At 42.6% G+C, this 14,524-nt stretch overlaps 1 protein-coding gene across 2 annotated transcripts in view; it reads right to left on the reverse strand.

Moving 5' to 3' along the window:
• Positions 1-14,524, reverse strand: part of UGGT2 (UDP-glucose glycoprotein glucosyltransferase 2) — a 1,923,861-nt gene that overhangs the window by 1,665,747 nt on the left and 243,590 nt on the right. For both annotated transcript variants that reach the window (XM_069639785.1, XM_069639786.1), the window contains one exon: positions 12,751-12,850. In XM_069639785.1, the coding sequence (XP_069495886.1) occupies positions 12,751-12,850 (100 nt within the window). The remainder of the gene's footprint in view (positions 1-12,750; positions 12,851-14,524) is intronic.

Consider the following 14,524-nt stretch of genomic DNA (forward strand, 5'->3'; position numbering starts at 1 on the left):
ATGGTCTACACACTGCTTTGAGGAACCCAATTTGTAATTTATAGGTTGTATTGGTTTTAGTGAAACAATTAATTATAATATATTGCTTATTTTATAAGGAAATGTTTAACTTTTGAAGTATGTCATTATTTATGTATTTATAAGGTTTATATAATCATTACATAACACATTGATTTAAAAAAAAACACAGGGTCTCCACGCTTATCATTTCCTTTTAAGTATTTCCCTTTTTCCTGTCGCTTTCCCTTAAGTGCCCTGCCACCATATTCATGCTGGTAACATGTAACAATTGAATCAAGTTTCTTTACCCTCAATTAGTTCCCAGCCATACCGTGTTGGGAAACCAGTCTCTCTAACTGGGAGAGATGTCTGTTCTTTTACCAAGAGAACAGGTTTCCTGGATGTAACTGGGCCCATGCGCTGCGGACGCATCTATAAAGGCAGAAACCTGCAGCAGATGTCTCGTTTGTAGGCCAACTTGAAAGCCAGCGTGGGATACGGGTATTGCCAGCCAAATCAGTTTTGGCTGTTTTTTTGGAGTCCCTTCATGAATCACTAGCTCATTCTTTAAAATAGCAGATTCATTTTTACTTCAGCACTGTCCTTTAGTTTAAAAAGGGACTGTGTCCTGTCACCATATTCATGAAGTTAACATTTAACAATTGAAGGCTGTTTGGTTTACCATCAAATGTGTTCCCATTTTTATTCCAAAAAGGCCAATACGAAATTTAGCATAACTGTTTCTAGAAATATTACAATAAATCCTTTGGAGGGCACCTGTATAATGTAAACAGGAAAGCTCCATCCATTGTTTATACTGCTACCACCTTTGTAGCAGACTTGGCAACCAAAAACAGGTTTCTACTTTATAAGTGAATAAATCCGCTGAGCACTTTTGAGGGGTGCAGAGAGCTAAAATGTGGTTGTAGACCCTCCTGAGTGGAAGAAATTCCATAGAACAGGGAATTTGACCCATGTTTGTTGTCAGTAGAGGGGCTCCCACACTCATTTGTAAAACTTGGGGTTTCACCCTAAGTAACCCTGGGTAATCCAGACATGGACCCCTTGCTCAGTGTGTCTTAGAGAGGCTCAGCTTCATCTCACTGATGAGGCCCGGTTAGGCCAAAAACATGCGTCTTCGGTTGCTAATAGTACTCTTTTTCAGAGGAGAATTGCCTACCATTTCGGTGCTGGACTGCCCTTGTGGGCAAGACAAATACTGATATGCAAATGCATATTTCTCTTCTGTGAAGGGTGCAGTGATCTAACACGTGGTTGTAGACACTCCTGGGTCGAAGAAATTCCATAGAACAGGGCATTTGACCCATGTTCGTTCTCAGTAAAGGGGCTCCTAAACTCCTTTATCACTTTTGAAGCTATCACGCCAATGCTGCTAAAGATTAATGTAACTTAAGCCACCCGTTTCACACTCCATTCCATACATTCTCTTAGCTTCTAAAGTTTGTTTACGAAGGCAAGGGCATCAACAGACGGCTGTATCGTACGAAAGTATTTCCTTAGCACCAATCCACACAAGCAGTACGTTATATTTTACCCTTGCAGATGGAATATGTCACAATTTACAAGGAACAAACGAAATGGTGCTTAACAATATCATTTGGTAGTCCACGCGGCCAGTTCATTCCTTCTACAAATATAGCTTTAAAAAGTAATCTAATTTCTGTACGTGTTATGCGTAAAGAGCTGTAAAACAGTGGTGGGTGAATAGTGGGTTGGTGTGTTTGGTAAAGACTTATTTTTGTAGAGCCTTCCTTGGGCATTTTATGTTTTTAATTTGGTACTTACAGCACTGTTTGCAAGGTTTGGCTGCTGAGCCACATCCACAGAGAGTAGCCTGCCTAGTCTCATGCTACTAATAGTAAATTAATAGCATGCATCCATTCACTTCTCTATTTTTGTTATCCTTATGACTGAAACGCCACTGAGTCAAGTTGTGGTACAAGTTTGGGCATAATGCACAGACACTGTTGCTCATTATTGTACTTCTAGTGTTCGGATTTCCTCACAGCAGGCTGGCCACTGAAAGCAGCCTAATGAATGGCTCCCTGAGCCTCAGCTGTTAATCGGGTTGCAAAGAATTCAGGCTAAATCCTGTAATAAAGGGCAACTTTCCAAGCAAGCAGCTATCTCCTTTTGCACTCCCACTGCTCCCCACCCCTATGTTGCAACCCCATGCCCTAAACTCTTCTTTGGCACTTACCATACTCTTCTGGGCAAGTCGGCAACATTCACCCAGCCTGCGATGGGCTCCTCACTGACTTGGCAGACAAGAGTTCTTCAACTCCCTTTGCTTTATCCATGGTGGACATCTTGGTTGTAATTCTTTTCTTTAACAGAGACAAAAGCAAGGCCTTCTGCTATCCAGAACCTTAAGTTTCCCTCTGTCAAACAAAATAAAATTAGCACAATTGACATTATCCCAGGGTGCTAGTAGGAACAATGTCTTTGATTGGGAGGCAGTCCTGAGATGGTAACACCCCACAATCCTTGTTAATTTGGGCTGCTCTCCATTATCACCCGGTTCCACCCACAACTGAAAACATTATTGCTTAAATAACCATTTAACAATAACATACAACAAAAAATGAGATTGTTTGAAGTAAATAATGTAAATACTCTTGCACTAATTAGATATAAAAAATATATTTTATTTCAATAATAAAAATGTATAAAAACAAAACTTTTTACTCAAAGAAACAAACATTGAATTGTTTACAAACGTTTGAATGTCTTGCCTTCCATGTTTGAAGTCCAATTGTAATCCCATTTTACTTACAACTTCTCGTAAATAATGATTGGCATACTCATCCAGGTTTCAATTGTGTAGCTGCTGCTTTGTGCATACATTTTTGTCTTTTTGTTTAAACCACTTAAAATTCAAATATCCCTTTGATTACTTTAAATATTTATTATTTGCGTCCACAAATGTCGTTATTTTAGGTGTTTATTAGTTAGAGCAACTTTGAGGGTTAGGCAAAAGATGCGACAAAAGAAGAACATTGAATGAAGTATGTGGATCTAAGTATCCTTTTCCTCTCACATTTAAACTCATTTTCTACAGGTTTTTAGCTACTGTCTGGAGCTCATCAGGGGGCGTGGTGGAAATCTCTCTTAGCCAATCAGTAACTAGGTGAGCAGCCAGGCTTGTCTCAAAGTGAATGTGAGCAGTACAAGTAGTTACACAAAGGACTTTAAATCACAGTGGTTGAAGTAGACACTTATACTCAAGGTTTCTTGGTAAAATACTTATTAATTGATTTACACAATCATTTATAAAAACATTTCACTAGAAGACAACTTAATATTATAGACCAATAAACTTCAATACAAAACTCACAGTTTGAGCTCCCCCGAAAAAGGAGCCAAATGGCAGTTCAGTTAATTAGCAGCGAGCAAAAAGGACAAAACTACGTAGAATAGATTATCTATACTTTCTAGGCAGTGCAAATAGTTTCAGTTCACCAGAACAGTTCAATTCAAGTCAATAGACCAGGCCAAAATCAATGGGCTAGTGTTCGGGATAGGAAAGAGCAGTTCTGGTATCAAACAGTGAAGTCTTTGCAAAAGTTCTCAGAAGTAGTTTAGGCAAAAAAGAATAATTTGTGGGGTCACAAGTTGATTAGGCCTGCAAGTTGGGAAAGTTTCAAGAACTCTCTCCGCGAGAGTGGCGTTCCCTGAATCGGGTTGGCACAGTACCATTGTATGAAGAAAACAAATGTTGCTGAAGTCGTGGTTCCTGGCATTTCCTGCAGATCTAGCTGATCCTGAGCCCTGGGGACAAGAGGGAGGACGTTGGGTGACTCCTGCACTGAAGTCGTGGTTCCTGGCATTTCCTGCAGATCTAGCTGATCCTCAGCCCTGGGGACAAGAGGGAGGACGTTGGGGGACTCCTGCACTGCACAGGATCGTTGAAGAAAGCAAACAAAATGGAGTCACTTCAGTTCCAGTAGCTGTAAATTCAAGAACGCAAACTGGTACTGGTATCGCTCTCCCTGGTTAAACCTAACTAGCCTTGAGAATGGTATCCAAATGTCTTAGGAGTTGATTGGTCCCACCAACTCAAAGGAAGAAGCCGTCCGTAAAGGAGCTTCTCTGTCGAATGGAGTTTAGCAATTCGGACCTGCAGCAGGGCTTCACTGGGAAAACCAATGGTCCAGTGGTTGAAGCAGCCGTCCTCTTCCAGCTCGTCTTCGGTTCTTTCGTTCCAGTGGTCGACTCTGCCTTCCAGTCCACGTGACTCAACAGTTTTCTCCCTTTCATTCCAGCCTAACTGTCACTCACCCAGCAGGGTGGCTGTCCTTGCCGGACAGTCAGCCAGCCAATCACACCAGAGTGCATTTGGGTCTCCTAGGAGACTAAGCACAGGGAGTTTCAGGCACCTCCCTCACTTCCTTCCCACCCCAGACACTCGGACATCAAGGGCAGACTTCAGTCCTGAAGCCCGCCAAAGGCTCGCGAACAATGGACCAAACCTGATTTGGCGCGCAGAGACAAACACTAGAAGGACCTTTCCAAAAAGAAATGGCAAGAAAAGAAGACCGGGACCCGTTTAAACAAAGGGGCTTAAAGCTCCATCTTGAAAAACATGGCTCCTGTGATTTTTAGGTACCGGTGTTCGTGGTCGGGAAAAATCATGGTAGTAGTAGTTTATCCCAGAGAAGGTATTTAAACCTTTGGGAAGTCTAAAAGACATCCCTGTGTCACTGCACTGAGAGTGCTGTGTAACACACGAAAAGATGATGCCTATGGACTCATCTAAAACTCCATAATCGGAGAACACAAATGTAAAACACATGAGTGGGGAAAAAAGGCTCACAATCTTTCCAGGTTAAAAAAAAAATCAAGTCCTCAAAATCCAGCAAAGTTGCTGGGGGTCTCTAAGGTGAAGGGAATTAGCACATTTCTGAGAATTCTCCCTAACTCCTTAGGAGCATCCAGCCAGGGATGTCCCAGTTAAGGGTGGTACAATGAAGGATGAAGACCAACTGTTGACCAGCCTCTTAGCCTATGAGTTTTTGCTTTTGCCTTCCTCCCTGCTGCGCCTGTGATTATTCCTAGCTTGCCAATTTGCTGTGCTGTCTCTCCACACTGTAGTACTAGCCTAAAATGCATTTGCTCCTGTTGCTCTGCCTGCTTACCTCTCCCTATGTTTTCCCCAATCATACTACAACTTCCTCCTTTCGCATCCCTACCATAAAACTCACATATCTAAAATCCCACAGCTCCACCTCTCTTGCTCCTACTTCCAACAAAAAAAGCGGACAAGCTAACCATACCTCCCCTAGCACCTATCCACCTTGCGTCTCTTCTCCGAGTTTCAACTTCTCTACTCTTCCTTACTGCATCAACTGAACATTTCACCCTGGAATGTTCAGTCTGCATGAAACAAAACCAGCTACTTTCATGCCAGCTCCCCTCCCCTAAACCTCCTTGCTAGCCACTGAAACCTGGATTTCTCCATCAGGCACAGACAACATGGCTGCCCTACATGACCCCAAACTATCTTTCATTCCCTCTCCTTGTCTGACTGGCAGAGGTGGAGGCATCAGACACCCACTCCCAACACGCCTCAATGCGTCACAAATCTCCAGTGCCATGTCTTCTCCTGCCTCATGAATTCACCACCTTTACTATTGCTCCACCTCACTTGATTCAAATCATCTCCATATATCGCCCTCCTGGTCCCACAGGACCATTCTTTAATGAATGTGGGCAACTCCTCGATTCTCTTTCCACTAAATATCACCTCATTCTCTTAAGTGACTTTAACCTTCCCTCTCCAACCACTTAAAGATCTGATCTTCATTCTTTCCTTAGTGACCACACTCTATCCGTAACCCACACCGGGGGTAACTTTGGATTCCTTATTCATCTCCACCTCTCTCTCAGCTACCACAAATACTACTGCCATACTATCCCCATATGATCACTCCATTATTTCCACCAGCATCTCCTCTGCACCCTCTCACCTCTCCTTACTTCCTGATGCACCTATTACAAAAACAACATTTAAAACTTCTGCCATTCATCCCTTTTTCTTGAACCTACAGTTCTCACTCTCCTCCTTCACACCCGATGCCTCTTCCACTAACACTCTAACACTGCCTTCTCAAGCTTCTAATCCCTACTGTATTCTCTTTTAACTTCCCACTGCTAACTTTCACCCCCAATTATCAGCATCCACAACCATGGGTCACCTAAGTCATACAATCTCTTCACATAGACATGCGAGTGGGTATGTCTCCATTTGTGCAGCAGCCGACACATGTCCTCTCTTGATATAGCGAAAACCGATTACTACTACACCCTCATTGACTCTCACTCCAACCATCCTCGCCAGCTACATGGCACCTTAAACTCACACCTCCTAACCCTATGACAACCAACTCCACTCTCACAGCTAATGATCTAGCTGATAACTTTGCTGCAAAAATGTGCAAATTTAGAGATCCTCGCCGGACCTTCCTCACACTCACTCCTCCTACATGTTACACTCTGCCTAATCTACCATCATCCTCTGCCTACATCTCCTATTTTAGTCAAACAAACACTGAAGAAGTCCCATCACTACTGATGAAGGCTAAACCCTCTTATGCCTCATCAGATCCACGTTCATCCGTCTCCTAAAAAAGCAAGGGGCTAACCCGAATCTATCAGCTAACTTTCAATCTGTGTCTCTCCTTCTGAACAACTCTAAAGTGCTCAAAAGAAGTGTTCAACCATCTTACCAATTTATTAGACATCCACAACTTTCGAAACCCCCTACAAGCAGGTTTCCACTCTCGTCACTCCACGGAAAACTGCTCACACAAATGTCTCGAACTTCATCTCCTCTGTTAAGCACTCCAACCTATACTCTATCCTAATTCTCCTTGAACTGTCCGCTGCCTTTGACGAGGTTGATCACTCTGATCTCCTTAATACTCGCTTTCTTCTTGAGAATCGTAATCAAGCCCTTGCCTGGATTGAATCCTACCTGTCATCTCACCAATTTTCTGTCTTCTGGAGCAACAACACCTCTCAACTCACTCCTCTAACTGTTGATGTTCCACAGGGCTGTCTTGGATCGTCCTCTCTTTGCAGTCTACACCTCTTCTCTTGAAGCACTAATCTCCTTATTTGGATTCTCGTACCAATTCTCCACGGACAACACCCATCTTCTCTTTTCCTGAACTCTCCTCTGAACTCTCTATCAAAATTGCAAACTGGCTTTCTTCCATTAAATATCGGATGGCTTTGCACTCTGCTGTTAAGCTCAACCAAAACAGACGTGCTCTTCTTCCCTGTCAAATACTCTCATCTCTTCCCATGCCCATCCAGTTCCCAGCTGACTCTCTCCCGCTACTCTTCTTCAGCTAGAAACCTCTGTCTCATCTATGACCCTTCTCAAACCTTCTCTACTTTCATATCCAAAACTGCATTGGCTGCTCTGCTAAATATTAGGAACATCAGGCATCGCTTAACCCCTCTTATATTCTCTAAACAGGACTACTGTGTCAGCATCGCCTTTGGTCTCCCCAAATATGCTTTCTGTCCTCTCATGATCATTAACTTTGCTACCAGAACTCTTTGAACTTCCTCACATTACACCTACTTCCTCATACCGTCCGTCACCAGGCTGGATGGCGAACAATGCAAAACAGGATAAGATTTAATTCTCTTCTCCTGGTTCACAAATCTATCCCCGGAAAAGCACAACCATATCTATCCTCATCTACCCAACTCTACACGCCTTCTTGTAATCTCCACTCTGCCTCCTTGACTACCCTTGTGGCACCTCACCTCTCGCTTCCACTCTTTCTCTTCTTGCTCCACTTGCATCGAATTCTCTTCCCTCAGACATCCAAGAAAAACTGTCTTCACTGATTTGTTGAAAAGCAAACTAACAGCCTACTTCCTTGCCGCCGAGTTACCATCTTAACCTACTTCTCATCTGCCTTCTAGGAAACATTTTTCCCCTCGCCTCTAATCTGCCTCTGCCCCTCACTTTCTACTGCCTCCACTATAGCACTTCATCGTTCCTGGTCACATCCCTAACACACCTGGCCGCACCACCTACCTGCACTTAAAAATCTCGAATGTTGGTTGTCTTTAATCTATGTCCAACCACGTATTGTCCATGGTGACTGTTCCGTTTACCCCCCCCCCCCCCGCCCCCAACAATTGAGTCAGAACTCACCCCAGTGTAAGATGCTTCCTTTTGAATCTGTTTTCTTAGCTATTGTATGTTCTTTCAGAGATCAAGAGGGCATGGTTCCATGTAATAATGTCGCCACAAAAATATCGCCATGCAAAAATATCACTCAAAAATTGTCGTTTTTTGTGGCGACATTATTGCATGGAACATGCGGGGGGGACACCCGCAACCCCCAAATGTTTTTTTTTATTTGTTTTTTTTTCAAGATTTTTTTTTTGCCTCTGTCGCCACATATGTGGTCACCCAAATAATATCGCCACGACATTTTCCCAGCGATATTATTTACGGCGACCATATATGTGGTGATATTAATACCCGATACCGAGCTTCTTCTTAGAATCAGAGTGGATCTCTGTCCTACTCGTGTCTCAGCTTGTGCTCATGATACATACTTTTATCATTGTAGACAACTGAAGAAACCTTGCTGTAGCAAACCTATCAGTCTACAGAGTTGGCTCACACTAAGCAACTAAAGGCTCCTTGTCAGGAACCAAAAACCTATTTTCTCCACAAAGGCATTAAACATGTTCTCGTAGGAAATGTCCACCTGCGGGTAAGTACAGAGCCTAGGGGTTAAATATCACAACAATTCGAGAAATTTAAATTCTCTTGTCATTTTTGAGCTTCCCATTCACCATGTTCTCCTTGATCACAAATACTTCATCAATGGCAAATAAAATAACGTCAGCATTCGTCACCTCAAGAAAATTTACAATTATGTTGCTCCTCATAATGTACAGAAACAGTGACTGGGCGTTCCTCAAATCCTTGTAGAACACATCATTTTGCCGTTTTTTTCATTCAGTGAGACTAGTTCTCTTAAGGACTTCATTAGAGTCATGTCTATGAATGATGTTAAGATTTTTATTACAATAGTGCTAGGGGTTTTAAGAGCACATGAATGGCCTCTAAATATTCCGCTCCGGTTACATCTCCCAAGAAAAGCAATTACAAGCTGACAACGCTGTGAAAGATAAAATGAATAAAACGTTTCCTTTAATAATAAAAAAAGGTAGAAAGAATTTGGATCGCAGAAAAATGTGCTGGCAGTCTTTTATGGCATTTCCCTGATTTTGTGCGTCAACTGCAACAGAAGCGTTTTATTGCGAATAATTATAGAGAAAGTAAGATAGGGGGACGTAGAACCTTGAAACAAAATAGAAAAGGTGTCAAAAAAAGTATGGCAGCAAAACCGAATGAAGGAAAGATATTGCAGGAAACCAACACAATTTTACAAAATATATGAATTTGTGGAAAGAGCGTTTGCTTTATTTTCCATGCCATATACATATATATTTCTTTTTTAAAGAATGGGACTAAATTGTTCGTTTGCATTTTTATATATATTTTTTTTAATGATCAGTTCATTTGTACTTTGAGGTGAATTCAGTACTGATCACTTTGGTATGTTCAGCATGGCTGTCTTCTGGCTGCAGCAAGAACCGCAGAGTGTGTAAGGGCCTTCACTTCTGATGCATGCATTACGGAGTAAGCCACTCCATGCCTCCGACCAATTTCCCAGATACAGTTAAAATGCCAAGTGTTCGCTGAACAGATGGGCTCTTCTTACAAGAATGTGGACGGGTGGTACGAATCTTGCTTTCAGCGAGGCCACATGCAACACACTGTCAGTAACCTGTTTTGAAGCAGGGATTTGAAAGGAGGGGAAACCTACACGTGTATGTTTCAGCATATGATCAGATACAAGGGAGCCATAACTATCCGACGTGCTGAAGCCTTAAGTAACTTGGATATTCACCTGGGGAGACTGGATCCGGACTTTGGATATTGAAATGCGTTTTTCGTTCTTGAAGTAATGGTGCAAGGGAGAGTTTTCTTGCACCATACGTATGGGAAATAGACTGATGGCAATAAATAAGGGTTCTGAAATATCAATAATGCAAACCTATATCACCAGTGCCACAGGAGGCAATTAGCTCCAATACAGTGAACTCAACCGTTTGCAATACAAAGATAATATAATAATGGTTTTAACATTACAGTTCTAAAAAAAGAAACATGTTTGGTGTGTCTTAGTCTACTTTCCTGTTCGCAATAGAGTGGATTAAGTGAGAAATATATTGTCCTTTAAACATTATTTTTACAATCCGTTGATTTAAACCAAGCTGGCACCAACTACGTGTGGACCAAAGGATTTCATCCTTAAATACGGGCCCTCAGTAGGCTCACAGGCAAGGAGATCTTCACCACCAACTATCTGGAGCCAGTGCCCTAGACATGAAGCCCGAATCGTAGTAGCACTTATGTACACACACCAAAACGGAGTTGAATCATTGCCTCCTTCCACCAGGCATACACTACGCACTGAGGCCAAGAGATATCTAGCTCCAAGTATCTGAAACCGACTGTGATAGATCATAACCCAAGCATTAATAGCACTTATGTGCCGACGCCTTCACTGACCTAGATCATCAGCCCCTCCTGATACGCACCACGCCATCAGTGATGCCCGTTCTCGATAATATTACCCATCTGGAAATAGTAGCAGTACTTATGTACCTTCGCGATGGATGTACTCTTCCCCTTCCATCTACGAAGTACACTCTACGCTATGAGGCCAAGCGATATGGGTCTCCAATTTTCTGGAACGACTGCGCTAGACACGTAAAAGCACTAATTGCACTTCTGTTCTAATGTGATGGCGGAGCTTGATCATTACTACACCCAGATATGCACTACGCATCAGTCCAGGAGATACCGATACTGCAGATCTGACTCACCTGGAAATCTCTGAGCGAAAACTCATATGAGGGCCTAGTATCACTTTTATCGTCACCAATCCTACCTATCTGGGAATATATCTAATAGAACTGCCGACAGAGGGCCTCTCCAGCTCCTATATTTAAACAATAGGATTTGGGCGAGATCTGACTGTCATCTTCCAACAGACAACGCTAATAAGCAATTGTAAACCCAATAAGACATAGGGAGGACCTATCCTAAAGGCTAAACCCTATGAGAGATCATCCCCTCGACAGGCACCAGAAACGCATCAGGAACAATGTCACCCTCAAATCCACACAAACACTAACAACAATATGCCAACTCTTCCCTCTGCACCAACACGATAATTTGGCCTACCTGCACACATACTTAAACAACCCCATATTCACCTGAACAGTCTTTTGTGGGGTATAGCTGCGCTCTAAAATCAGCCTAGCTGCACACGATCCCATTCACCATCTCCACCGCCAGAATGCAGCTACCCAAGTGCATCTTGGTCTTGCTGCACACATTCTGATCATCTCAAACAACCACTGCACCATGCCTAGCACTAGAACGCAGCTACATACAACCTAATCCGCTCTGGCTGCAACCATACAGAGTGCACCCAAGCGCTTTACTACATCACTCTCTCCACTGACCGGGACTATGATCCCAGAGGGTGTTCAACACACAACGCTTTGGAATCATATACAAATACCCAATAACATAAGCCCTCCAGCCCCCGAAAAGGTTCAGGGCCATTTAGATTTCACATGCCACTTAAACCACTGAGGTGCTGTATGCCGTTGTGCTTGAAATGTGTGCACACAGCAGTATAATACATTAATTACAAGACTTTTTAATGAGTCTGTGCGCAGAGTACATGTAGGGTATATGTAGTGTCGAGTGAGAGTGTGTGTGTATAATGAAATGTAACAAGGTTTTTTTCTAAAACAATACGGCTACTTAAATGAAACATCACTTGTAAATAGCGTCCACTTTGAATCCTCTGCCAAAACGGAGTTTGAAGTAATCAAGTATTTGTGAACTCGAGGGCAGATACCAGAGTGTCACAGTTGGGCAGGGCGTTGACTGCATGGCCTTGCCAGGACTGGCAGGGAACTAAATCTTGTGCCTGCAAGCAACAGCCCCTGATGGCGGTCCAATAGCGAAGGAGGGACCTGGGCTAACAGACTGCCCAAGCCTCGGGCTGGCCCTGAATGTCGTTGATTAGTTTGTGCAGATTATGGTCACAGCTTGAATCATGGCAAGTAATTAATAGTGACTGTTCGTTTGTGGCTTAGACACATTGTGGCTGCAGGCTTAAAAAAATATCGCGAATTGTTTCGGTTACTGGTATGACACGCATTTAAATGTATTTGTTCGTCTATGGCTCAACAGAACCTGTACACTGTGTGGCTTTTTACCGCATTTATAAGTCACATTAGCACTGGCCCCTCCAGACGTGTATCTTGTGTAAGACTTAAATTACCCACTCATTATCTTTAATACATTGGTAGATTGAGGTTTATTTTCAAAATGTTAACCTTAATAATATACTTTTAAAAAGTAAAAACAATGCCAGGCATTACTTTGTTATTTATGCTTCCCTGGACTAAAATAAAACAAAAACGGTCATACTGTTAGCCACAAGTTAGGTCACTTCCTGTGATGCCACGTCCTGTAACGTCACTCGGTCGAGAGTGGTGCCAAAACTTTGGATTTCCCAGGGGTGAGTAGTCGGGAAGGCAAACGGTGGCATGCTTGGGACCAAGAATATTGCAGAATTAGATCTTTTACTGTACCTGGCTTTTATTGGAAAATTCTGGCTAATGTCTCGCATCATCTTCAGTGCATCATATGGAGGGGTTGAGATAATTTTAGAAGCGGCTTGAAAGCTTAAATCTGAAAGTAAAAAGAAAACATTGTAGTTAGATCTTGCGGAAGTATCCCACAACAGAACCTGGGATCCTGCCAAAGATCATCTGAGGACCCCCAGCTATGAGGATCACACTGATCACAGCGGCCCACAACAAAAAAGGAGCCCACGTTAGGTTCATGGGGAACGTGACAGTTTGGACATAAAAGGAAAACAGGTTTTGTTTTAATTTTTGCAATAATACAGAAATTGGCTATTTTTATTATCGATTTCGAGATGGATTCCCTAAACAGCCTTCAAGCACAATGCTGCATGGCTGGCACTTGCAGGACAGAGTTCTGCATCAGTGGTGTGAGGCACTCCACATTAGCTCTCACTCTGCTTCAATCAACTCCATGCATTTTCACAAAGGTCATCATCATGAATAGGTTTTTTCTGAAGCGTATCCATTAAACATTTACATAAGTACAACAATCTGCATGCACATATGTCAACGTGACAGTCATTTTTTAAATCTGAATCCTGCATAAATCAATACCACTTAAAGTCACATAAATAATGCATATATTGCACATATGCATCCTAAGCAAATACATATAGTTAAAATCAGCCCACCTCCCCCATTCCCCCCAAACCTGTTAAAACGAATATACACAATTCTTAATGATAGTCTAGCTTTAGGGAGTATGACATATAGCCAAGCCTACACATTTACCAATGATGGGACTTTTTTAGCTCTCCCTCTTATTAGCCAAGCTCGTCTCCTGTGCTTAAACTCCACCAAGCAACTTTGCAAGAATCACAGGAGCAGCAACTATAAAGTGACTCAAGTCCAGAACCCGAGTCTTAACCAAGCGTTCTCCCGATCACAGCACACCTCAGGCACATAAGTAAGAAGTACAATCAATTCTCCCTAAGATTAGGACAAAAAAGGCAATGATCCTCTTCACTGACTCACTAGTGTGCTTTGCACTAAAACCAGCAAGGGATAATACACCCAATCTCACCTTTATACACACAAGGTTACTAGGAAACGGGTTGATCTCATCTCGATTATGCTCGCATTGCACTTTTATTTTCCAACGAGTTATGCATTAGGCTATTAGCCTGACAACTCATTCACTAGCGACTGGTCACTGGAGGTTTTCCGCCCTGGTAGTTCGGTGTAATCAATCAGAGCCTTTCTGTACAGGGCAAAGGGGGTAGAACTTCATATCTTGCCTCAGTATAATAAAGGACTTCACGTCACCTCATAGTTTAACCGGCCACCCCACGCCACCTATGGACCGAATTCAAGCCGTATATTTGGACCGCTCGGACCAATTAGCAGAGGCACCTAAAAACTCAATTTTCTATTTGTTTCTGATGGGATATTACCCAAATAACCCATACCTCTGAACCATGCAACGCTACAGGCCAGGGCTGGGCCTTATAGATCGCCAAGGGCGAAAACAATGCATGCCCCCTCAGAGCGCGTATCAAAGTTCTGGAATGTGCCATCCTGTTTAGACAAAATTAAGTTGCTCCTTGCAACCTGACCAGACGACTTCATTTTTGCCAGTCTGGACCCCAATGTAGTGAAAATACCACCCCCCACCCCCAACACTTTTTCTATTTCACCGAATAAATATATCTCCAATTTCAATATTTTCAGAGAATGATCTGCCATACATTTAATTTTGGTGACATTGATTGTTTAG

This window comes from Ambystoma mexicanum, chromosome 7q (genome assembly GCF_040938575.1).
Source record: "Ambystoma mexicanum isolate Mex_15411 chromosome 7q, UKY_AmexF1_1, whole genome shotgun sequence".
NCBI classification, from domain to species: domain Eukaryota; kingdom Metazoa; phylum Chordata; class Amphibia; order Caudata; family Ambystomatidae; genus Ambystoma; species Ambystoma mexicanum.